Genomic DNA, 26,164 nt, shown 5'->3' on the forward strand with positions numbered 1-26,164 from the left:
AGAACTACCACCACCCCAAACAATACAAAATAATCAAAAATAAATAAATTAATTAGAATTATGTTGTGCCAATTGAATTTAGTAACCTAAATCTATACATAATAAAATAGAAATATTCAAGAGGATGAGAAATAGAGAAAGATGGGAGGGACCCTTAAAAGATGAAATTTTATTTGAAGTCTAAGCAAAACAACATGTCATGATGTCTAATGAGCAGTCACAGTTCAGTTCTCAACTGCTCTGTCCTTTTCCTTTATTATTTTCTTTTCTTTATTCCCCACACCCCACCCCACCCCAAAATATTGTTTTCTATTTCAATATCTTATTTCAGTATTCTTTTGAAATGATTAAAACCCAATTGAAACAAAGGTTAAGAGGAGAAAAATTTTACCAGATTAATACTAATTATATAACAAATATAATATATTTATGATGTAATTAATTTATAATTTAAAAAAATAATCAATTATAATATAGCAGTGCATGACTTATATATAGAATAAACAATTGTTGGCCTATTAAATTATAGCAGTTGAAAACAAGATAGAAAAGGAGTAGAGCAATGACATCCTCAGCAGTAGCTAAATCTCTGTGATTAAATTAAGTTTGTCATCATCACAAGACAGATGTAGGTACCATTCAAGAATGTGAAAAGCATTCTTGTTTTAGAGATTGCTTTAAAAATAAATTGGACCCAGAAAGAGAAATGCTAAAGGCCTTCAATGGTATGCCCAAAATTTCAGCTTGCTGCTCATTATTACACACACACAGACATAATACATATATATATACACACACAAGCACAGAGTGATATATAGTATCATTAATACTGAGTGTGTTGTTTTGTGTATATGGGCTGTTTTTAGAGAGAAACAAGGAAGGCTTTCCTTTTCTTTGTTTGGCTTTTAAAAAGCAGACAAACATCTCCCATTTTCCCTTTACCTTCCTTCTCTCTCCATGTGCAGTTCATACATATGAACTTTCTTTCTCTACATTCAGAACGCTGTTGCTACTGATCCATTGTCCACTTTTAAGGAACACAACTCCTACCCAGTTTCTTATTTTTGCATGATCTGTGAGTACAATCTTGGGTTTAGTTTGGTTCTTGCTGTTACTTTAGTCCAAATATTGGTTTCTTTCTTTCTCTCTCTCTAGAAAATTCTCTCTCTGAGTTTGGGTGGTTTTAATGTTTATTTTTCTGTTTGTCGTTTGCATTTATTTTGATTTATCCATTCTAAAGATGTTGTGGGCTAGCATTGATTTTAGTGTTAGTACTGATTTTATTGTGATTTTGGGTTATCCTTTGTCTTCATTTTTTTGGGTGGCTTTGATTATTACTTTTGAGCTTTATGTAAATGTAAATTAGTTAAGATGTACTCAATGCAATAGGGAAGTTTTGCTATCTTTGGATGATTGATATGTTCTTTTTCTATGTTTAAAATGGGAAGGGGTTGCAAAGTTACTGTGAAGTATTCAGATGAATTGCTTGAGTCTGGTACTATAAGCATCTGGTCAATTAATCTGCACCTAATCGCAACACTTTAGATTGCTGTTTCTGGGGTGGTAAATTCTTGTTATTTCGGAGCAAGGTTGTGTTTTTACGCCCGAATTTTCACATTACTTCCTTATTATGTTGATATTTGGCTTGATAGTATTTGAGCAAAACAAGTTGGTTAGGAGCACAAATGGTTGCACATTACCTACCACAGACGTTTCTCAGTTTTTAGTTCTCATGCTAAGCATAGAAATGTGGAAAATGTCAATTTTTGTGTGTCCTTTTGCCAAATGTCGCTCAATTTTGGAAACTAAATGTACATTGAGAATTTGGTGTTGAATAGTTGTTGTGGGAACTGCTATTGTCTTTTGAGAATAAATGGTGGAATAGTCTTAACCTAACAAGAACTCTTTTCCAGCTAGTGATGCTAAAACTTTGTTTTTTTCTTGGCAAATATTTTAGGAAAATTACAATATGACGAGATTAGGCCGTGGTTTTAGTTATACAATGCAAAATGATGCAGTCTCACCAGTGTCCGCCGATGTAGTCTTTGCATCTACTCGTTTCCCGAAATATAAGATTGGAGCAAACAATCAGATCGTGGAGGTCAAAGAGGACCAGAAAATGTTGTCTCATAAAGAAATGGTTGCACGCGAAACTGCCTTGCTGCTGGAGCAACAGCAACGTCTTTCAGTACGTGATCTTGCAAGCAAATTTGAGAAGGGATCGGCTGCCGCAGCAAAGCTATCTGATGAGGTTTGGTCTTGCTAATATTGCTCACACATTTAAAAGTTTACTTCTTGGGTTTTTAGCAAATGCACAAGCTTATGCAGATTGTGCTGTCAATTCTTGAAGTGGAGTTGCTATACCATCTAGTCTCATCGGTGGAGTACATTGAGTAAACTATTCATCTGAAATTTGTTATTAAGTTGATGATGAAATAAGAATCAGTATTTCAAGAGCTAGGGTATCTATATGTCGTTCTCCAGTGAAAAGCTAGTAGTACATGTCTCTTTGTGGACTGGCAACCATTTAGATGTCATTAACTTTACTATGGGTTCCAGGCAAGACTCAAAGAGGCAGCTTCTTTGGAAAAACATGTGCTTCTGAAGAAACTGAGAGATGCGCTCGAAGCTCTAAGAGGGCGTGTAGGCGGAAAGAACAAAGATGATGTGGAGGAAGCTATAGCTATGGTTAGTTATTTTCCATCTCCTCAAGTATCGAAAATCTGACTTAACCCCTCCCCCCCCAAACCCCACCCCACATCCGCACACAGGCGAGGACAACAACGTAAATTCTTGTGGAATCTAAAACCTAGGAGTTGCAGTTATAGTTAAAGCATCTTATAGTCAAAATGCATTTAACTTGTCAGTATACAGGGCAAATATCAAGGTTCTTAGTTTCATTGTTCTTGTGATGTATGTTCTACAGAGTTCTCTTCTTAAGCTTGTTGGCTATGAAATTGCTTTCCCATCTCCCATGACATCATTGTTTCCATACATATTAGTCTGTTAACTGCCCATAATTACAGCTTGTTAATGAGACTAATACAAGAAATTACTCAAACAAAAGTTATTGCAATTCTTGGAACATTTAGCATAAGATGCTACCTTCTACATCATTGTGCTCCCTTCCTCGTGTGTTACTATCAAATACATTTTCAGGCACAAGTAAAGTTATAATTGTTTCAAGTCTTTGGATCATCAAAGAAAAGGTGTAACTATTATGTGGATGAACTGTTCGTTAATCAAATCCTAAGCCATTGAAAATGATTACAACTATCTGAAATGTTGAACTCAACCGACTATAAACATCAGTACATGACACTATGAGACAGACTTCTTTAGAACGGTACCATTGAACTGCATATTCTCTTTTATACTCCCCTTTTTAAGAAATAAGAGGGTTCTTTGTCATACGGAAAACTCCCGAAGCATAGAACATATAAGAAATACTGCTGCAATGACAGATTTGTTGAAAATCTCCATGTTCACAAATCATCTCTTTGTATTTTCCTTTTCTATTATTGACTCTATGGCAATGTAGTGTCTGGCTAATACCGGGTGATGTCCTTGGTTCCTGTTTGATCTTCTGGTTTTATGGTTAAAATATGTTGAATGTAAAATTAGCATTATCTGTCTCTTACTGTCCACCTCATTTCTATCACTTGATACTTTGAATGAGGGTTCCTGTTCGTCCCATTTTTCAATGTTTAAAACTTTAAATGTTGCAGATTGAAGCTTTAGCAGTTCAGTTAACTCAGAGGGAAGGAGAGCTAATTCAAGAGAAGGCTGAAGTGAAAAAGCTTGCGACGTTCCTAAAGCAGGTAAACTACTACATACATTTGGGGCATGATGTCTCAGTCTCATTTCTTGTCCTACTGCATATTGTAAAAGAAGAAAAGTAAATTAGTCATTTATTATAGACTATACTCTTAATACAATGTAACCTGTGCATTTAAAAACTATGTTTCGTGCAGGCATCAGAAGATGCTAAAAAACTTGTGGATGAAGAAAGAGCATTTGCACGGGCTGAAATTGAGAATGCGAGAGCAGCAGTACAAAGAGTGGAAGAGGCTCTTCAGGAACATGAACGAATCTCTAGAGCTTCAGGAAAGCAGGTCCTATTGAAAATCTTGCATTCTCATACCAAAAGATTTCCTATGTGGGCATTCTGCTTGTGTTGTACTTATGATTATTATTTCCCTCTAAGGTTATCAAGTTGAAGAAATTTATTACAACATTCTTTCGTAAGATCTGTAGTCCCAGATTTAGGATTCTTCTTGTCCTGAAGGAGCTAGTAATGTATAATCACAAATATACCATGATTCGCGGCTTATACTTGGCCTTTTCTTTTCACAATCAGGACTTGGATGAGTTGATGAAGGAGGTTCAAGAGGCTAGACGAATCAAAATGCTGCATCAGCCTAGTAGGGTAGTTACACCTGCAACCTATATTCTATTCAAGTTTGTTGCCAACATATTCTTCATCACGCACATATGGTTGGTCACAGTTAAACAATAACTGGAACGTTCTCATGGTTTTATGCTTGTACTCTCCCTACGTTAGATAACAGTGATTTCATCTAGCAGTCATTTGATCTTGTACCTATCTTACAAAATCAGTTCCTTTTCAGATCACTGTTTTGGTTTCTTGAGATTAATAGTTGTATACTCCTGCAAACCTCCTGTCTATTGTAAGAGAAGTCATTTCTGCAGGTTATGGACATGGAAAATGAGCTTCAGGCATTAAGGATTCAACTTGCAGAAAAGTCGAAGTGTTCCCTACAGCTCCAGAAAGAGGTTTCTCTATCTTTCTGCATCTATTTCCATCCTTTCGTCTCTGTTATTCTGTTTCTCAATGTTCTGTGATCATTATGGCACATTGTTGCAAACTGGTCATCTATGGCGTGTTTACCTTATTTACTTCTTCGACTAGATCTGCTGTCAAAATTCTTTGTCAATAAGCTGCAAGAACTGGGAAAAAACAATCTTAAATGTAAGAGATAAATCTGCAACGAGGTCTTTGATAAGAAAAGATCATAAAAATGCAAGATTTTGATGAACTTCATTTATCACCTAATTACCATATCTGCTGACCCTTGAATACAACATTCTTTATTGATACTTTATTCGTCGGTTTATAACTTTATTTGGGTCACTAGATTGATTTTATTTAAGTGAATTTGAAACATACATCAGGCTGGATATCTCAAAACTTCATTCCATGAATATTTTCAGCTGGAAATGAGCAAGAAGGGTGATAAAAACAAACCCCATTTGTATGAAATAGACGGTATGGAGGCATTGGGTTCGTATCTACGGATATATCCATGTTCCGATAGTGCTCCTGATCTTTCAGAATGCACTATTCAGTGGTATCGCTCAACTGCTGAGGGCGGCAAGAGAGAGCTCATATCAGGTACCTTTGCAAGCATGATTAGTCCTCTGCATCAGTGTCCCACAATCTTACTCGTTGTACCTTGTTAAGCATATTCAGATAAGAAACACTACCAAGATCTAACTGTTTCAGAGGGTCATTTTTACCGTTCTTGCTATTATTGTTGCAAATAAATAAATGGTATCTTCTCGTCGAACTCAACACGCTCTATGATTCTGCCAGAAATTACTATATGAGATTTGTGACAGAGTCATTATTCCGAATCTCTCATAGTTTTACGGGTTTTACTTTTAATTTCGTTGGCTTTATGCTATGTCAGGGGCCACCAAGTCCGAATATGCGCCAGAGCCCTTTGATGTTGGCAGAATACTGCAAGCTGATATCTCGACTAGTGATCACACAACAACCATAATGACCTCTGCTCCTATTGATCCAGGTTCGCTAAATTGGAAAAGTTGTAATTGTTTTTATTTATTTACTTTATATTTCTAAAATTAAGCAGTTTGTCCTGTACAGCTGCTGGATTGGGGAACTATGTAGAAGCATTGGTGCGAAGGCACGACACTGAATTCACAGTATGTTACTTTTTTGTTTACACATATGTTGGCTTTCAAGATTATGCTTTTATATGACGTCTGCCATGCAGTAACTAAATATTCTGGTCATGATTTTTTCCTCAATGCATTTGGACATATTTTCACCCAGACGTCTACGATATTGATGACAACAACATTATCATTTCTTCTACATGTTTACGGTTGTGATAAAAGAAACATTTTCAGGTGGTTGTTATCCAGATGAATGGAGTAGATCAACCGTCACAGTCTATTCATGTACTCCATATAGGAAAAATGAGAATAAAACTTCGGAAGGGACAAACGACAATGGCAAAGGAATATTATTCCAATTCCATGCAGGTACTCATCCCAACTCATGGAATGCTTTTCTTGTCTTTGCTTTCGTTGAGGGCTGTCTTCAACTGAAGATTCGATATGCATTTACTATAAGTTCACTTCTTTCTCTATAGACCTACGCAATTCTGGAATTTTCACTAAAACTATTATTTTATCACTGTCAGCTTTGTGGAATTAGAGGTGGTGGGAACGCTGCTGCACAGTCGGTATACTGGCAGGCGAAGATGGGGCTGTCGTTTATATTAGCATTTGAATCGGAGCGAGAAAGGAACGCAGCTATCATGCTGGCAAGAAGATTTGCATTTGACTGCAACGTAAGTATCAAGATCTTGAAGATGAAATCAGATAAAGATGCTCCTTCATTTTTGATCTATGTTCAAGAATGTCATTATAACTATCCCTCTTCTTATTTATTTTTTTTCCGGTTTAAAAACGAAACTGAAAATACTGAATAACCCCTGCTTGTTTATTTGAACAGATTATGCTTGCTGGTCCAGATGACAGATCTGCAGCAGGAACTTGATGAACCAACCATAAGAAGCCATAGCCTAGAAACTGTAATGATAGCCACTTCTTAGTGTATGAGTAACCCTTTTTCCCCAGTGAATATGAGAAAATTCCTTGGTTTGATTGTGTTAGTTCAGCTGCCAGGCCTTTTTTTCAGTTGCCTTGATCTGATTTTTCCCTTTCTTGCTTTATTTCATTCTCATTGTTGATCTGATTGAATACAGAAGAGTCTGATTGTGACTAAGTGTTGGAACTTGGAACACTGTATCTGAATCAATGTTTGTAATATATATATTTATATATGTTAACCACATTTTTATAGATGAGAAAGTTTCTGATGTTGTGATCAATGCTGACTTCTACTTGATGATTTCTGGATTGTATCTCCATACTTCTTTTTGTTGAATATTTAAATTAAAAAGAAATACTCGAAACATTTTCGATGGAAAAAAGTCCGTTTTGGCCTTACGATTGTGCAGTTCAAATCTACGTTTAGAGTGTAATATAAGGGTAGTCTGGAGGGATATATGTGTAATTTTTAAAAAAATAAGAATATTTTATGTAAATGATGCTAACTTTTTAGTGGGTGTATGTATAATTCTTAAAAATAAACCGGATGGTTTATGTAAATAGACTATATGTTAAGGGGTATAGTATTCCTTTTAAAATTTAATTACAATGTGCATTTGCATAATCAATTACGAAACTGTGAATTAACACACCCGTAATTGTTTCTTTTAAAATTAATTATTCTAAACTTATCTCAATAATAACCAATTATACAATCATCGGTTCAAAATGGACCTTATGTGTTTATATATTACTATTATAAAGTCACGTTTACTTGGGAGTATAAGGTTGGGTAGATTTTTAGTACAACCTAGTAGATCATTTACATAGTATGACACTAACTTACGATAGAACTTAGATAATTCAATCCACTCACTTTTAGAAATAAACCCACAAAATAAACATTCTATAATTAATTTTGGACTTTTATAATATATTTAATTAGATTTATCCCATCATTCATTTAATTAAATACGGAAAGTAAACAGGGGCAAGATTCAAGATTCAAGAAAGAAAAAGTGGGGAAATATACATTTGAATGAAGGGCCATTTGTAACCACTCAAAATTGCCACGGAAAAGAGCTGAATTTAGGGTTTTGCTTTATGACTTGAGGGCAAATGTATGAGCAAATTTCAAGGATGACTTCACCTGCTCCACAATTTCAGCAGCATTTTGAAAAAACTCAACTTCAATGCACAGTAATATGAAAATGACTTTGAATCTATCTCAGGTAATGTCAGTGCTTTGAATTCAAAGATCAAACCTGTCATACTCTGAATAATAATTGCTTTCACATTTGAAAATTTGTACTCTCTGACTGTGTACAAAATAATAGGGATTTGTTTTATGTGGATGAATGATGGACGCATGTATCATTGTTCTGTGCATTAAATGTACTAAGATGTCAATTATCTATCCACTTTATGCGCACGTTATATGCAAAATACTCGAAATAACATGTATTCGACTTCTAATATGATATGTATTTGGAACAAAGAATGAGAGATGTACCATATCGAGAAATTTTCCCACTAATATTACCTACTCCAAGTTCTACTACAAGAATTGATCAAAAAAAAATAAGGGAAAAAGAAAAAGGTCTACTACTAGACTAGTCTGCCATTTTTGAAAATATTCCAAGTCTTACTACTGCCCAAGTTGTAAATTATTGAAAAATGATTGCGTCGCTTTCCATCCAAAAAATTTAATCTTTTTTTGGCCCATTTCTTGACTGGAGACCTTAGATTAGACCCGGTATTTATACCTTTTTCTTTTGAGTACTATCAAGAAATGGGTTTCTTTCAGTGCTTGAAATTTCCTTCTTGTTCTTCTTCTATTTGCTGGACTACCACTCTGTGGTTCAGATCCTCCTGGGGTTGAAAACTGTTGAAAGGGAATTTCTTTAGATATGGGTATTTGCTTGGGAAGCCCTGCTAAGAGTGATCATCCTGTTTCTGGGCAGGGATTTGGTATGAATGAACCCCACATTTTCTTGAAACTTCTGGTTTTTTTGCATGTCTGCTTTGCATTTGTGTTTCCCATGTCTATGTAAATTATACTTTGTTATGACTGAATTCTTGTTAACAGAAACTTTGCTGAAGTGCTTGCATTAGTCCATGTCTGTGAGGCTGTGGCCGTCAAGGAAATGTAGCTAGTTTTTGGGTCTCAGGTCTCAAGAAAATTTTCTTAACTGTTGAATTTCTAGAAATGGACAAGTTAAGACATCGTTTGGTTTCTTGATGAAGGTGTTATTTACCTGTCATCAAGCAGACTGCTATGAAGTAATTGATAAGTTCTTGTCTTAACTGGAACTGATTTCTTGGCTGCATTTGTTTGCTTTTACTTGTTAGATTAGGATTTAAATGTGAAATCCCGTTTCATTTGTGAGGCAATTCATGAATTATGATGAAGCAGATAATTCAAAAGAAATGAATGAATAACCGAAGATAGATAAGGACTCCTTTTGAATTCTAGACCTTTTTCTAGCTAATACCGTTTCAAAATAATGGTGGTTGCATGTGTTGTTTTGTTTCTAATATGTTGTCTGAATTTATGATGTAGAATCACTTACATCATTTAGCCCTTTTCAGGAACAAAAGTAGCGCCTGGCAACGTGAAACACGGTTCGAATCCTCCGAACCTGCAGACAAATTCGGTCGCCTCATCTGATGCTCTTGTAGGATTTCCTGGTGATCTATCTGTCTCGAGCAACCTCAAATCATTTACTTTCAACGATCTCAGAAATGCCACTAAGAACTTCTCTCCCGACAGTCTTATTGGCGAGGGAGGATTTGGTTATGTCTTTAAGGGATGGATTAATGAGAATACTTTGGCTTCCAGCAAACCAGGAACTGGGACAGTTGTGGCTGTGAAAAGACTTAAGACGCAAAGCTTTCAAGGTCACCGGGAATGGCTTGTACGTCTATCATGTTTGTCGATGAAGCTCTGCTTTATATTTCTTTATGGTTCTATATTCCTCCGGTGTTAACTTGGTGTTCTCTGATTCTCCTATCTTACTGGCAGACTGAGGTTAAATACTTAGGTCAGCTTCGGCATGAAAATTTGGTGAAGCTAATTGGATATTGCTCAGAAGCTAAAAACAGACTGCTAGTCTATGAATTTATGCCTAAAGGCAGCTTGGAGAATCATCTTTTTAAAAGTAAGCTTTCTGCATGTTCTTTCTCTGCATTGGTAGTTTTCGGTGTATATTCTCCGGAGATGTTTCTTGAGGTTAATTTTTCTCTCAACATTGCAGATGATTATTATATAATAAATATGCTTCTATATATCATTTTCCATGAAATTTTGATCAGTCAGAAACAAAGGCTTGATCATGTGCTTTTGATGCAATTTTTGTGTAGAAGGAGTACAACCAATGGCCTGGTCCACTAGAATGCAAATTGCAGTTGATATTGCACGAGGATTGTCCTTCCTACATAGTCTAAATGCCAATATAATCTACCGTGACTTAAAGGCTTCCAACATTCTTATTGATTCGGTGCGTTAAACTACTTTAATTCTGACTCTTATGGTTAGTACTAAGCCTGATTTTGTACTAAGATTGCATCATTTTTTCAATAAACTCTGCAGAAATTTCATGCAAAGCTTTCAGATTTTGGCCTTGCAAGAAAGGGTCCAAGTGGTGATGGAACTCACGTTTCGACTAGAGTTGTGGGTACAATGGGTTATGCTGCCCCCGAATATGTGGCCTCAGGTTTCTTGTTTAACCATATTGCTTTTTGTCTTTTCTCTTGCATGGAAGTCACACTTACGCATCACAAATGGGCGCTGGATGCTTCCCATGCGGGCTGCTGCCCGATTTGGGCGTAGATTGTTAGACTATACATGATAACATCAGCATTTCACTTATGACATCATTTAGTTCTGATCGTTCACATCTCACATGGATTATTGTTCACATGGAATTAGAACGGATCATCCATCACATGCAAGTTGCCTTCCGGACATTTGCCCATGCATCTTGTATTCTAGTTATGCTGCTTACCAATGAACAACTAAAGATTAATGCACATATGTGGTTTCAAGGTAGTAAGAATTTGGCAAATCACAGAATTCTGACATTGTCATGTATGACCCAACGATCTACACTCGAAACATGCTGCTACCCACGTGAATAGCATCCGACCTACCCTCTTAGTTTTGTTCCATTTGCAAATTTGTTAAACTATGTTAAGTTTTTCAATTTCCTTGACAAACAGGTCACTTGACTCCAAAGAGCGATGTGTACAGCTTCGGAGTTGTTCTACTAGAACTCCTCTCAGGAAGACGAGCAATGGGCGATGAGACTCTTGGAGGAGCCGAAGGGAAGTTAGTGGATTGGGCAAAGCAATTTCTAGGAGACGCCAGGCAATTTTCAAGAATCATGGACACAAGGTTAAGGGGCGAGTACTCCAAAAAGGATGCCCAGGCTGCATCTTCCCTTGCTTTGCGGTGCCTCTATAATGATGCTAAGAACCGGCCATCAATGGTGGAGGTTCTAGCCGAGCTAGAACAAATGCAGGCTCTTCAAAGTTCACCTCAAGCCAGGCTAGAACATCGTGTTAAAACATTGAGCTCCCACAAGCCACACTCTCCTGCATAAAACCGTTACCGTTGTTTGTCTTGCAGACAATCTTAACTTTTCTTGGACTTGTTGCAAGATATTTGTAAATATGGACTGATTGCTGGAAGTTTGATCTTGTCGCTGATCATTAACCATGTAAAGAACCTCTTTTCCGACCTCCTCTACCCAGATTTAGTACTTGCTTTGCTCATTGTTTAGGGGTTTCCAAAGAAATCTTGACATGCAACTTTCCACTGATTTTGGGTAGAGGAAGTTGCATAATTAATTCTGAAGATATTTTAAGTTCTTATATCTTATAAAAAAGGTCAATTACACTTTGATTCTCTCTTAAATGAAAATTACGCTTTTCCCCAAAAAGTGTCAAAATTATCCTTACACCCCCACCGTAATTTTCCGTTTAAAACGACTTTTTTTTTTTTGTTAGAATTTGCATAGAAAATACTGTCGTCAACAAAAAAATTACATATATTTTGATTTTACCCCTCACTCATTATTTTCCCTAATAGTTTTTTAATACTTGTAAATATAATATAGGGTATATTGCAAGAGACTCCTCAGAAGTTTGCCTTAATTACAAAGATCTTTGAAGTTTGCATCAATTAACAAATACCTCTTTATTATTTGAAAGATAACAAATATCCCCCTAAAATTATAAATACCCTAACAAATACCTCCTTGTGACAGCTCACTGTAGAGGGTATTTGTTAAGATATATATAAATTTTGGGGAATATTTGTAATTTTTAAAATCACAAGAAAAATATTTATAATTAAAACAAACCTCATAGAAGCCTGTTGTAATTTACCTTATAATATATATAATGTCAAGGGGTATAATTATAATAAAATATTATTATCGAATTACATAAAAAAAATAGCCATTTATGAATTGAAAATTTTATCAGCTTTTTGTACTTCTTTTACTCCTATACATGATTGTGTGAGGTTAATATAAGATTAACATTATTATCGTATTTATTTTTTAAAAATATTTTGTTCAAATACTTCATCTAATACCTCAAAAAATAGATAGGATAATGAAGTACACCCCACCGCCATATGTAAAGAGTTAAGGTACAAAAAGATGACTAACTTTTTTAATCATAAATGATAATTTTTTTCCGATAGTCCTAATTTGATAGCAATATTTTATTACAATTATACCCTTTTAACTTTAAATACACTATGATTATCCATTATAAATATAAAAAATATTACTAAGAAAAATATTAAATGAGGACTAAAATAAAAATTTATGTATTTTATATTTCATTGGGGTCTAAGTACATTTGACCCTAAGATTATTTTAGAACTTGTAACCATAATGTTTGGATTCATTTTTTGAGTATTTTGTTGTGTTTTATGGAGATAGAGAGAGAAAAACAAAGATAAATAAGTGTGTGTTAGAGATAGTATTTATGTTTGAATTTATTTTTTAAGATAATTTAAAATAAGTATTGTATGTTTAATGTTGTGTTTTGGGAGACAAAAATTACAATTCATTCAATTCATAGTCAAATCATGTCTTTTTTATATATATTTATGTGTATATATATATATATATGTATATATATACATATGTATTTATGCTAAAACAATTTAAAACGCCTAGATAAGGTGTTTTTAAATGATGGCAAACATTGGGTATGTTTTCACTCGTCCCGAAGATAACTTGAAAATGAATGTCATAAATGTCAACTTTATAATTAATACGAAAAAAAGAAATATTAAAAATCTTGAAAATAAGTTATTAATTCCTTCAGTATCAAACTAGCAGTAAAGAGAGTTCAAAATTTCAAAACTTCTCATCAATTCAAGAGTCCAGCTTTACAAGTCAGGCTGCATTTGCCTGAGAATACAGAAAAAATAAAACACACCTCACCAGCAAACTGTCTGTGCTCTCCGAGATCAGAAATTTCCCTCTTGGGGGAAAAAGGTCCCATGAGAGAAAGCAAACAAAACCAAAGAATGGCAAACCAGCAACTTTATACAGTTGAGAGCAGACAACTATAACTAAGCGCTCTTCGTTGCAACGAGCCAACGACATCTCTACTTCACTTCTTGCATGTCCTCTTCGGTTTTCCAAACTACATCCTCAAGGCAGGTTGACAGGTTCTTATAGAACTGCATGTGGACGACACACCATAGAGAACGGAAGTTTTGAGTGCGTGTCCAGCTTACATTTTACATTTTCAGAAGTTTTGATAACAAAAGAAACATGTCATGCAATAATCACATTGATAGACGTGCTCCATCCGTTTATAAACTAGTTTTGAGATCATTGATAGCCCACAGATGTATGCGTTTCTACTTGCATAAGACGAACTTCTATATGAATTATTAATCAGAATCTTGGCAGAAAAGGTACCTTGTGGAACTCCAGAGTATCTCCCTTAGCTTTCCTAACCTCAACCATATGCAATGAAGGGCCAACCTGGAAAACCTGATTCGAGTAGATGATACTCATGAGATACCATGAAACACAACTTAAAAGAGGAGCTGATCACCGGTTTATGATACATACCTCAGTGGCGACTTTAAGATTGCCTTTTCTTCCTGCTTTTATATTTTCAAGCCTCATCTGGAAAAAGTGGAAAGCATTAAAGGGTTGGCTGATCTAGCATTGTTACAATTGCTTAACATTTTTTGTCATTGTATGCAAATGAGGTTGCACAAAATTAAAGCTGAAGAAGACACAAGAAATTTCATTGGTACCTTGTAATTCTTCTTGTGAACATCAAAACCAAGAGGTTTTGCAGCTTGCTCGATCTTTTTAACAATCTCATTGGCTGGGCATTTTGATGTGAACCTTGTTTCCTTCTTGTATCCCTGTCGCCAATGTCAATTCAAATAAAATAAGGCCAAATCACCTTTCACATTCGTATGTAAGAGCTTGAAAATTAGCTCTTACGGAAGTTGTGAAGTTTTACGACAAGTTTTTATTTTTTGAATATTTTGCTTCTCAAGTAATATATGTTGGAAAGTGTATAAAGGAAAAGGATGTGCTCGGACCTGTTCCCCATCAAATAGATTCCCAAGATTGAGACCTTTTGACATAGAGATTAATTCAAATGCATTCATTGCAGTGGGCTGCTCCTCCTTTCTCTCCATCACGTGATATTCCTGTCGCAAAAATTCCATGAGATTTTTTCACATCTAATATTTCTCGTAGCTATTTAATTAGCCAATGCGCTTGTTAAACGCACCTCAGAGTCCTTAAACACAGCTTCCACGTCATCCAAATTTATATCTTCTTTCTCATCAAATACTGGTGGCTTGTAATCTTTTTTAAACCACTCATCCTCCAAAATTTCGGGGACCGTGATACGCTGCAGAAATGCAAAAGTTATAAAATCAAAAATTATAGGTATAGATGTTGAGATGAGATAATTCAATAGCATAATTTGATATGGTACAATTTCTTGAGCATGAATTTCCATTCTAAGTTTCTATTTTGCCTCCTATCATGTATATCTTAGACAAAAAAAATTCTTGGTTTCTCGTCGAGATGCAGAGATTGCTTCGAAAAAGCCACTCAATAATACAATGAAAGAATTGGGAAACTCAGAGAACATCATTCCAGTATGCTTACTTTCACTGGATTTGGATCCAGGATTCGAGCAATCAACTTCATGGCACCAAAAGAAAGCCAAGGAGGGCAAGTGAATTCAGCAGAAGATATCTGGAAATGTTACAATGGAAACAGTGAAACCATTGAAGAGATCAAAGAGACCATTGATAAATCATGCACCAAAGTGCCAAAATGCTCACTTTTCTATAAAGGTTCATAACATTAGAATCATCGAAAGGCAAGTAACCTGCAAGCAACACAAAGAGTATGACTCCACACGACCACAAGTCTGCAGTCGCTCCATCATAGCCTCGATCATTGAGGACCTGTGAAGAGTTTTGTTGAATCAATTCGCCCACAGAAGAAGAAGTGCTTAGAGACAGAAAATAAAGTCGCATACTTCAATAGCATACCTCAGGAGCCACATAATTTGGAGTCCCACAGGCAGTATGCAGCAAGCCATCATCCTGCCAAATTAAGTTCGTAGAGGTTATTTTTTGAGTCCGCTGAATGGGACGACATCAAATGTAAAACGACAAATAGCTTACAAGCAAAAGATAGTCTATTCAAACTTTGCGTATAAATTTGTTTTTGAATCTGAAAATTAAACAATCTAGGATCAAACATGGCCCATTAATTCTTATGGTGAAACAAAAAATAGGTGAGGGAAAACAATATTTTGTCGTTTTTTACCCCACAAGTAGACTTCTAATATACTCAAAGTAATTTCTCACTTCAAAATTCCAAGATGAACATAAAAGATTTTTTGGTTTGTGAAAAGGACATGAGAATGCCGGTAGCCACATAATATGTATCACCTCTTAATCACAGCTATATCCACACACCAAAAGAAAAAAGGGAAACAGAAAACAGAGCCATCAGTTGGAAATAGTATGGGCCCCAGATTTGCAAATATTGCTATCTTCTATACCATATTGTATTGTAACTATAAAACTAATTCAATGTACCCAAGGGGGAATACCATAGTAAAAAAATGCATGTAAACCACATCTTGATCATTTTTCCTGATAAAACGCAAAAATTAATGTCGTTGATAAACCAGCTGGAAGCATCTCAATGATCACATCTGAAACAATCTGATATGGTGAATCCTGTGAGTTACAGAAGGGGCCTCGAGTAATAATAAAGCATCAGAATGCTATTTTTCATGTAGTCTCTATCAGCGGCTACTCTAAAAACCTTATTCTTCTTATAAGAAAGAAATATTGTTGGAGCGGATATACAGACAGTAAAACAGACCCCATAATTTTTGTCCAAATGCATTTTTATACATATGACAAAGCACAAACTAGTAGTTGAATTCATTTTAGTTTTGTACAAAACTTAGAAAACACTAAGATTATCAAAGCAAATGAACAAAATGAAACAGGACTCTACAGTCAGTTCTGAACTTCATAATTTTAAATATGTTATTTACCCTGACTTGCTGGGACAGAGCACTCAATCCAAAATCAGAAACTTTGAGGTTTCCAGCAGCATCCAACAGTAAGTTCTCTGGCTGCATGAGTAAAGACAGAGAATAAAGGATAAGATCGATTTTAGTCTGCGAAATTGCTATTGATGCAACATTCTCAAAGCCACATCAAATACCTTTAGATCTCGGTGGAAAACTCCCCTGCTATGGCAATAATCAACAGCATTAATGAGTTGCTGAAAATATTTTCTTGCTTCATCTTCTCGCATCCGTCCATTATTTACCTTCATAGTCACAGATCTTTTCAGGCAAATGTTCTAACTTTACATTTAAAACCAGCAGGATGAAATCTAAGTTCAACCATTATGGACCAGTATTTTAAAGATCAGAGTCTAAAGGATATTAAAAGCAATAAGATAATGCTTGCAATCATGGGTTGTACTAAATGCTTCATAAGATAAAGCAGAAGTCAAAATTGGAGGGCGAGGAAGTTCACATCTTACAATTTTGTCAAAGAGCTCTCCCCCAGTGACATATTCCAAAACAATAAATATCTTGGTCTTGCTTGCCATCACCTGAAGAAAGACAAGCCCATCAGAAATGCAGCCCAGGAAATCCAAATAAAGAACTTAATAATTGACACCTCAGTTACTTCTCATGATAATGGAATATCAGTAAGATTGCTATTAGCTTAAAAGACGACGCATCTTGCAAGTATTAAATCTTTGGAATAGAATTTGGCATCAGAACTATGCATCTTGTTAGAATGAACTAAAGAATTGGAAAGTTACTGTAACTCCACCACATGCACTTGCACACACATGAGTACAGAGCAAGAAAGAGGAGAATTGGGGAAAGATAAATATATATATATATATTGAGAGAGAGAGGGTGGTACAGAGTGACCTCATACAATCGAACAACATTGGGATGTTTTATCAACTTCAGTGTTGCTATCTCCCTCTTAATCTGCAAAATGAATAACCAGAAAAATAAAAAGGTTATTTGACCAAGCTACAAATATAGAGTGAAAAGAAGCATGACAGCGAAAGACAAAGTATACACTAAATACAGACTCTTCTGCCAATAGCAGAGACGGCATTCATGTGATTCACAAATAAATATTCAGGACCCTTTTCTAGAAGCCATTGCATGATTTGATCAAATCCTGTGGAGTATATCATAAAGAAACTTCAGAGTGCAAGAAGAAAAGCAAGATTAACCTGTTCAGCCATTTTGTGTTTAAGAACCTTATCCTTGTCTAGAATCTTTATAGCCACAGGTTGTCCCGTCTCAGAATTTCTAGCGAATTTCACTTTCGCAAATGTGCCTTCGCCAATTGTCCTCCCAATCTCATACTTCCCGATTCTACGCTTAATTTTGGGTTGATTCATTCGCGATTAGCTATCTGGTAAATTTCTCTAGCACTCAGCAACAGCAGTCTTTAACAAGAATATCCTGCAACAAGTATTATGACGTCATCAGACCTTTGAAATACTTTGCAACTGCCAGTAATCGAACAAGTTTCCGTTCTCAGACACCTTGTTTTAATTCCAGATATACCTATCAAAATAGATTATCTTAATGGATAACAAGAAGAAGCTAACAACCATATAATGATCTATATCATGAAGAGGCCAGAAAAACCCAACAAGATTTCTTGGATTCATTTCCTTATCTTTGAAAATCAAGCTTCATAAGATAGAAAATGTCCTCATAAATAATGCAGTGGCAAGCAAAAGTGATCAATTGCAACATGCAATAAATGTATCAGATATGAACCGACAGCAGCAAATAAAGAATGAGAATGGGGAGGGATGGAGGCCTTACCCCACCAAAAAACAAGCCCCAAGAAACCAAATTAAATTCTGACATCCAAATTGGGAAGTGTGTGTGTGTGTTAGCCAGAGCAATTACAACTTCTAACTACACAAATTAGACATTAAAAGATTTAAAATTGCAAATGACTTTCTTTCAGCATACTTAATTAAAGATTAACACTATAAGGAAGGAAACAGTAGAGGAGCAAGAGAAATCCTACAACCTCAGGCAGCAGACTTCAAATCCAGCAACAAATCACAACCACAAACCAGCAACTAAACTCAACAAACCCCAACTCAGCTCAATTCTTTCTGAATCCAAATTAGCAAGCAAGCTCTGAGTTGCACCAACCAGACTCAAAGAAATCACTCAAGAAATCCCAAATCCAAGAAAAAGACACAACTCCTTCAAGAAAAAAATAGCAAGAATCCGAACAAGTAAGCAAATCCCAGAAGAACCCTCTCAAGTTTCCGCATACACATCACTCGGACACACACACACACATATATATAGCGGAGTACAAAAAAGTGCCAAGTAGTAGATAAGAGAGAAAAGAGGATATACTTGAATTTATTTTGCGGGTGGAAGCTTAATGATTGATCAATCAGAAGCAGAAAGCGGCTCTTGGAGTCGGAATGGGTCAATTTATCTTCAAGAATTTAGGGATTTATGATTGAGCAAAAATGGCCCTGCAAACAGATTTGCTGAGTAGGAAAAACCAGCCATCACAACAGGAAAAAGGCTCCAAAAAGATCAAGAATTACCTAACCCCACCCCCCTGTTAAACCCATTATCATTATACTAATTAATCAAATCAAAGTTGGGAATATTTTATAACTATGTTCCGAAGCTTCCAAGAAATTATTGGCTGGCGGTAATATTTGTAGGAATGGCACCGCTTATAAAAAGCGCTAAACATTTTTAAACAGACAACATACTTCGTACCCACTGAAATCCAATAATAAAAATATTCCACACTATTTTATCAATATTAATATAAAAACAAAAAAAAATATTTTTTATCAATTATTTTACTTTGTCAATAGTACCTCTAAATTATTTTCTTTTTATAAAATACGATATATTAATTTATATTTTTTATTTTTTATTTATATATATTTTAAAATACTATAAATATTTATTATATCTATGCAGAAATTTTTATTATAAATATTATAAAGTATATATACATATAATAAAAAAAATACTTTTATTTAAAATTTCTATTTTGGGGCATGTTAGGACAAAGAGGGAGGAGAGCACATGCAATACCATGTGAGTAAGTCAGTGACTGCAGGAAATATTTGCATGGCATTGGCTTTGTCTTACGTAAGTGGTGACCACTACCGCTCTTGTCTACATTTGTCACTGTTCCTATAACTTTAAAATGCCATTCCAATCAGTATTTTAATACAAATTAGTTTAAAATAATATTTCAATGTAATTTACATCTATAATTGTTGAAAGTTGTAACTACAAACCCCAATTCAAAATTGGTCGGACTTTTGGGGATTTTACCAAATACTACTGTTTATTGAAAAAGGTTAATTAAATTTTTTCATTTGTATTGTGATTTTTTTTTTCAGTTTGACATCTCAATTTTTTTCTGTGTCGATTTATAATTTTAATTTTACGAAATTTTGTACTTTGTTATTTAGAGTTATATTTTAATTAAATTTTTTGTAAAAAAAAAAGTCACATGTTATACGATATTTTTTAAATATACATAGCATGTGATGTTTTTTTAATAAAAAAATTTAAAAAAAAGAGTTATACATAAAAAAAATAAAAAATTTCACAAAATTTAAATAATAATTAAATATAATAAAATATAAAATCGAGCATAATTCGAATAATAAAATAATAATTTATTCTATTAAAAATGTTTGAAAACAGGAGAGAGAGACAGGCAGCACACCAAACGCGGCGCTAGCCCAGTTGTTTTCATGTCCGTACACGTAGATGTTGTGTGGCTGTACGTTCTTCCTTTAATATATTATTTTTTCTTTTTTTGGTTCCTTACTGACTCTCTCTCTCTGTCTCTCTCTTAAATATCAACACAAAAGAGAGGGATGAGAGAAAAACGGGTAAATACCATTTTCGTCCCTTAAATATCAATTATTTGGATTTAATTCCTCACATTTACACCTCATTATAATTAGTCCTCCAAATTTAAAAATTTCATCAAATTTGATCCTTATCATTAAAAAGTAGTTAAAACTAATGAATTTGTCAAAAAAATTAAAAAATGAAAAAACCTTGCATGAAGATTCAAAAATGGGTGACACGATTAAGAAAATAATGCTCTCACCACTCAACCAAACACGTTCAGTTTATTCACCCAAAATATTATTTAATCCTAATTATAAACAAAAAATTAATTAAAATCCATACCCTCAACGTAGCGGTGGGCGTTCGAATCATGTAATTCAAATTCCAGTCTAACTTAATCAAATTTGGATTTTTTTATCATTTTTTAAATAAATAAAATCGAGTAAGGGCTTACCCAATATTCAATTTTTACAAATTGAGTCAATTTCAGATATAACTCCCTTCTATGAACTTCTCGATCGCGTACTCAATATTTAAAAAGAATAAAAAAAATATCCTTCAAATTTCTTCTTCTTCGTTCCCAACAAAAAGTTCGTTCTAAATGTTCCTTTATTTTTGTAAAATGTCACAAAGAAGGTGAAATAAATTCACCAAACTCAAAAATTAATATTTAATGTTTATATTTATTTATATAGTGTGTGTTTTTTTATACAATTCCATCAGTTTGCGACACGGCGAGAACCAAATATGAAGAAAATCTTCACACTTAATGAACTAATTCTGATGAGGTGAAAATGCGGGGAACCAATTCCAGATAAGTAATATAATTGAATAATCAAAAGTGATATTTACCAAGAGAAAAATCCTGACCCTCCTGCCTCAAATTGCATTTTTTTATTGCAGATCGTATTTTATCTTCAATTTTATTTAATATATGTATACCACGTGTATAAATATGATTTTACGTATTTTATTTTTTTACAAAATCCTATACACATAATACGTATATATTAAATAGAATAAAAAAGATAAAATACGATTTGCTACAAAAAAAACTCGATTGCAGCATCCTGGGGCTGCTTTGCTTACACGTGTGATTCAGACTTTTCTTTTTTTTTCTTTTTTTGTGTTTTTACCGAAGTCGTGATTGACGAGGTCCACCTACCTTAATTATTGCTACTCGAAACGGATAAGAACAATCATAATCACAAGCCATATACGCGTTTCTCTAAATTGATGTTGTTGTCATTGTTACCAGGAGTTTCCCTGTTTGCAAAATTTGCTTTTTCCTGAAAATATTATTTTGGGATAACTATATTTGACGTGGGATTAATGAGAAATATTATGAAAATATCAAAAAAGTCCTTTACTAAGGGCATTTTTGTTATTTAAGCGAGGATTCGCGTCTTTTCTATCGGTCGGGTCGAACGTGACCCGACCTGGATCCATTTGCCTTTGAAGACCCGGACAATCATGGCCGCCTGATCATAGACGCGGGTCAGTAGAATGAGACCACGTGGCTGGTCAACGCTATCCTGTTGAGCGTTATATATAGACCCGAGATACCGACATTAAGGGTACCTGTTACGCATTTATTGTGATCGAACTTTGAGATAGAGCACTTTTCTCTCGATCAACCTAACTTGAGCGTCGGAAGGTCATTGTCGGGGACGGGCCCGACGAGCTCACTTTCCTTGTTTCATTCTCAGGGAACCCAAAATCTGGTCTTGGAAGAATCAACAATCTTAGGGGAGATCGAATCTCGAGATCGCATAATTCGATCCAGATCAATATTCTATGTTTTTAGATTTAATGTAATTATATATAATTTTTTATAGTTTAAAAAATTATATTTAATACATTTGATGTTTATTTTTTTTAACAAATAAATCGTTTTGTTAGTCAAAATTCATATTTACCTCAAATTAATTTATTACCAATTTATTGCAGGTCAAACAAATCTATTCTGACTAAATTATCTTTATAAGAGTGAAAATATATATCCCCACGTGTATTAGCGTGTGAATATATATAAATGTAGTTTGAACAGAAAAATATTTGTTTGACCTACAACAAATTAGTAATAAGCCAATAGGGGATAAATATTAATTTTCTTTCAAATATTTATTTATATAAAAAAATTCTGCGAAATTTGACCAATGAAGAATCTATTTGTTATATAATAAATATAATTTTCAAATAAAAAAAAAAGTCTATATATAATTATTTCAAATATCAAAATATGACTGTGCATATATCCTTATAATTTATAACTAAATTACATAAACGCCTCCAACTTATATTTTAATTAACTCTTAGTGTAGAATTACCTACTGCTATTAGCACTTATGCGTTTTACCGTCTATGACAGATTCTTTGACCTATCGAGAAAACTGCTTAAATTAAGCAAGTTGTATTATACTATTGTAATTATTTTTTATTTAATGAAAATTACCTTTATCGAAAAAACTTATTTTTTAATTTCCTTTGCAAAGTTATCGGACCATTTTTTTATTATTAAAAAAAGGCCCATTATTGATTGTCGATTACTTCTCGAGAACGATTTTTTTTTTCCTAATAATTTATATGTAAAGGATAAAATAGTCATTTTTAAATATGGGATTGGTTTTTACTTTTTATCCCAATACAACAATCAAACTAAGTAAACTGACTATAATTAAAATTTATTTATTTTTATCATGCATTTAATTTTGATTTATCCTATCATCCAATTATTCTGCGCCCCATAATAAACGGGGCATAATGGCTATCTCTTTAAATTAATACAACAAGAAAATTGATAAAATAACATAAGAAAATAATGAGGCAATGGGCAAAGAAATGGTATCTTTTGGTAGGTCATGGTTGTGGGGGATCTTTTATTTGATTTTCACCTACCAATAATGTACAAAAATTATAACTTGATGTCATTTTAGTTTATAATAATTGTAATTAGCCGGCGGGGTTATTATATTTTTATTAACATCTAATTAAATAACCAAGTTATTATTTTTACGGAATTATTATTTTGTTATAATTAATTATCCATTGATGTAAAAATAATTCAGTACAGAAAAACATGTGATTTGGTACATTTAGCCTTGTTGAGAACAACGTCACGAGTTTCTAACTTCTAATTATAACTTTTCGTAGCTTAAATCAGTAAGATTGTATAAATGTGAAATTCGAGAGAATAGCATAGATAGCAATAATTGTACTAATAATAAAGCAAAGTACGAGAAAATTATTCTCCGCAATTGACAAGAAAGAAGTCAGTTATTGTTAGAACATCTCGAACATTTGATTCTTTCTATCGATTTAAGAACTATGTTTGCGGGGAGAATGACAATACATTTTTGAGCCAGCCCTCTTCTGTAGTGGTGATCGAAGCTAAAATCATTTAAATCTCGATATGGAGATCTTTTTCGAGCTATTCCTCGTCTGTAGTGGTGATCGAAGCTAAAATTATTCAAATCTCTTTGTGGAACATATTTTCGTTAATACTGATAATCAAAATTAAACCCATCTAATATATTTATTTTCTGTTAAAAAAAAAAGGTTAAGCTTATTACTGACACGTGTCGATCTTTATACATACAATTGTAGTTAGACGTGGCGGATTGAATATAATCAGACCAAATATGAATTTTTTTCTATTTTGTTCATCTGCTCTCGCTCTATTCGCCACACGCTTTCACCATCTTAATAAATTTAATACGACTCAAAAGATTCTATTTTATTTTAATTGACTGAAAGTTTAAATTGATGCACATAGTCAATGGTGGAGATTTAAATAATTTAAATTAGGGATGTAATTATTCGAAATTTAGATTAATCATTCTAATTTTTTAACATAATAATGGAGTGTCAAATTATGTGGAGAGGACGTACAATCTTTGACTATTATTATTATGAATCACGTGACTAGTTAAGTTGTTGCATAATTTAAGTTAGAAATCTTTATTCCTTTTTTTTTTTTTTGGTTTTAATAAATTATGTTACTAAATAATTAAATAATTTGGGGGCGGAATCATTGTAGATATATTTTATTAATTACTGGGCCGAATGTATTGGGCCTATGCGGGAAGTAAAGGTGTATAGGCCCAATGTGAAGTCTGGTTGAGAGCCTCAAAAGCCCAAATAAAGAGTCCAATATTCTCTCGAAAATCCATATACAAAAAGAAGTGAAGTTTTACTTACTCTCTCCTCTCTCTCTCTCTCTAACGATCGCAGTTCTCTGGAAATCCTTTTCAGTTTTGAGTTGAACAAATATTCGCGATGGGTTCCGGTAATGTTCTCTCTCTCTAATCTGTATGAATAATGTTGTTTTTGCTGTTTTGGTTTCGGTAATTCTCCTTGTTTTTTTTCCTTTGTGTGACGGCTGAGTTTTGACCGTACAATGTGGTGCAGATGCTGATATGGAGGATTATGGGTTTGAGTACTCGGACGAGGAGCCGGAGGAACAGGATGTAGATATTGAGAATCAGTATTACAATTCTAAAGGTATGGTTGTTGGTTTGATGTTTTGTTGTTTGGAGAGTTGTTTCGCGTTTGTTTGTATTTATTCGTTATGTTATTTGCTTGTGTATATTCGTGTAATTTATATTGCGAGTTTGTGGTTCGAAGAAGTACTTTGCTCGTATTTGTTCTGTTTGCGTGTAATTGTGGATGGATGTGTGTATAATTGTGTATAAGTATTTGTAGCGGGTTGTCTGTTTGCGCACTGAGTTGTATTTTGGGCAGCAATACATTTCTTTGAATGTGGAAATTGGCATAGGTAGTCTCAGGTAAAAGATTCAACTGTTTGAAGTTTCTTGATAGAATTTAATTTTTCTTAAGCGCATTCACTTATGGAATTTGGTTATTGGTGATTACTAATTTCAGGGCTAAGAAATTTTTGTGGCCCTTTTCCTGGATGCGCTTAGGGGATGATTTTGGTTATGGCATTTGCAAAACTTTCAATGAATACTGTTTTTCTTGTAGGCTTGGTTGAAACGGACCCAGAAGCAGCACTTGAAGGTTTCGCAGAAGTGGTGCGGATGGAACCTGAAAAGGCTGAATGGTGGTTTTTTGGACTTCATCAGCTTAATATTAGTTTGTTCTTTAACCTGTGTGTCATATTATTTTGGGGTGAACACTGAATAGTAATGAGAAAACAATGGAGCTCGATGCAAAAATAGTATCAGTTGTTGCTGATTTTCCTTGCAACACAAGGTTAAGGATAACTTCAGAGCTGTATATGCCTGATCTTTGGTTTTATCATGATGCTGTAAACTGACAAAGGCCAAAAACGTTGTTTATTTTATTTCATTAAATTGCATTTTTTGGAACTTTTGATCTAATAGTTTGAAGCTATGTTGCTGTTTGTATGCTGAAATTTCCTTTCTTCTCATACTTTTTCCATTTCTTGGCTGGTGTTTATTTGTCTGCTTGTCTTTTCATTCTTTCTGCACTATCATTATCGAAGTCCAATGAAAATTCTTATCTTAATCATTCTGTGGTCAACCCTGTTTTGCTGAAACCCATTCTTCCTGGGGTCATATATCCACTCTCAGGGGAAGCTAATGAATGATATGCTTTCCCATGCGTGGAAGAGGATTCATGCCCGAACAATCATGTTTGAGGTTCATAATTTACTTATGCACATGTCATAGAGTGTTTTGCTAAAGGTTCCAGGTTTCTCTCTAGAGTTCTTGTAATGGCCCTCAACACGGAAAGCAATTTCTACTAGATTTAGCTTCTCTGAAGTTGGGTGGATATGCTGCTCTCTAGGTTTAGTTGAAGTTGGAAATTCTTATTTGATTTTGTTTATCAA

The 26,164-nt window shown here is 34.2% G+C and overlaps 4 protein-coding genes across 6 annotated transcripts in view; 3 read left to right on the forward strand and 1 right to left on the reverse strand.

Annotated features, from left to right (window-relative positions):
- LOC105170938 (stomatal closure-related actin-binding protein 1) lies at positions 598 to 7,124 on the forward strand. 2 transcript variants are annotated; one of them, XM_011091880.2, is made up of 13 exons: positions 598 to 725; positions 1,958 to 2,251; positions 2,560 to 2,688; positions 3,729 to 3,821; positions 3,975 to 4,115; positions 4,361 to 4,429; positions 4,714 to 4,797; positions 5,236 to 5,416; positions 5,715 to 5,831; positions 5,912 to 5,970; positions 6,178 to 6,312; positions 6,474 to 6,623; positions 6,788 to 7,124. In XM_011091880.2, the coding sequence occupies exons 1-13, from the start codon at positions 723 to 725 to the stop codon at positions 6,830 to 6,832; spliced, it is 1,500 nt and encodes a 499-aa protein (XP_011090182.1). In that variant the 5' UTR covers positions 598 to 722; the 3' UTR covers positions 6,833 to 7,124. The 2 variants fall into 2 exon arrangements, with proteins under 2 accessions (XP_011090182.1, XP_011090183.1); XM_011091881.2 differs by lacking the exon at positions 598 to 725 and adding an exon at positions 835 to 1,075.
- LOC105170940 (probable serine/threonine-protein kinase PBL3) lies at positions 8,658 to 11,661 on the forward strand. Its single transcript, XM_011091883.2, has 6 exons — positions 8,658 to 8,856; positions 9,478 to 9,803; positions 9,911 to 10,046; positions 10,249 to 10,385; positions 10,478 to 10,601; positions 11,107 to 11,661. The coding sequence occupies exons 1-6, from the start codon at positions 8,796 to 8,798 to the stop codon at positions 11,487 to 11,489; spliced, it is 1,167 nt and encodes a 388-aa protein (XP_011090185.1). The 5' UTR covers positions 8,658 to 8,795; the 3' UTR covers positions 11,490 to 11,661.
- Positions 13,207 to 19,085, reverse strand: LOC105170941 (CBL-interacting serine/threonine-protein kinase 3-like). 2 transcript variants are annotated; one of them, XM_011091884.2, is made up of 15 exons: positions 18,862 to 19,085; positions 17,700 to 17,934; positions 17,383 to 17,445; positions 16,980 to 17,051; positions 16,653 to 16,760; positions 16,480 to 16,560; positions 15,455 to 15,508; positions 15,242 to 15,367; positions 15,063 to 15,152; positions 14,677 to 14,799; positions 14,483 to 14,593; positions 14,186 to 14,299; positions 13,995 to 14,051; positions 13,839 to 13,913; positions 13,207 to 13,594 (listed from the first exon to the last, which is right to left on the reverse strand). In XM_011091884.2, the coding sequence occupies exons 2-15, from the start codon at positions 17,868 to 17,870 to the stop codon at positions 13,520 to 13,522; spliced, it is 1,320 nt and encodes a 439-aa protein (XP_011090186.1). In that variant the 5' UTR covers positions 17,871 to 17,934; positions 18,862 to 19,085; the 3' UTR covers positions 13,207 to 13,519. The 2 variants fall into 2 exon arrangements, with proteins under 2 accessions (XP_011090186.1, XP_011090187.1); XM_011091885.2 differs by lacking the exon at positions 18,862 to 19,085 and adding an exon at positions 18,521 to 18,817.
- Positions 24,520 to 26,164, forward strand: part of LOC105170942 (COP9 signalosome complex subunit 2) — a 4,742-nt gene continuing 3,097 nt past the window's right edge. Inside the window, exons 1-3 of the mRNA XM_011091888.2 lie at positions 24,520 to 24,637; positions 24,760 to 24,852; positions 25,333 to 25,411. Coding sequence (XP_011090190.1) covers positions 24,628 to 24,637; positions 24,760 to 24,852; positions 25,333 to 25,411 — 182 coding nt within the window. The 5' untranslated portion in view covers positions 24,520 to 24,627. The remainder of the gene's footprint in view (positions 24,638 to 24,759; positions 24,853 to 25,332; positions 25,412 to 26,164) is intronic.

Source organism: Sesamum indicum, linkage group LG9 (assembly GCF_000512975.1).
Source record: "Sesamum indicum cultivar Zhongzhi No. 13 linkage group LG9, S_indicum_v1.0, whole genome shotgun sequence".
In the NCBI taxonomy this organism is placed as follows: domain Eukaryota; kingdom Viridiplantae; phylum Streptophyta; class Magnoliopsida; order Lamiales; family Pedaliaceae; genus Sesamum; species Sesamum indicum.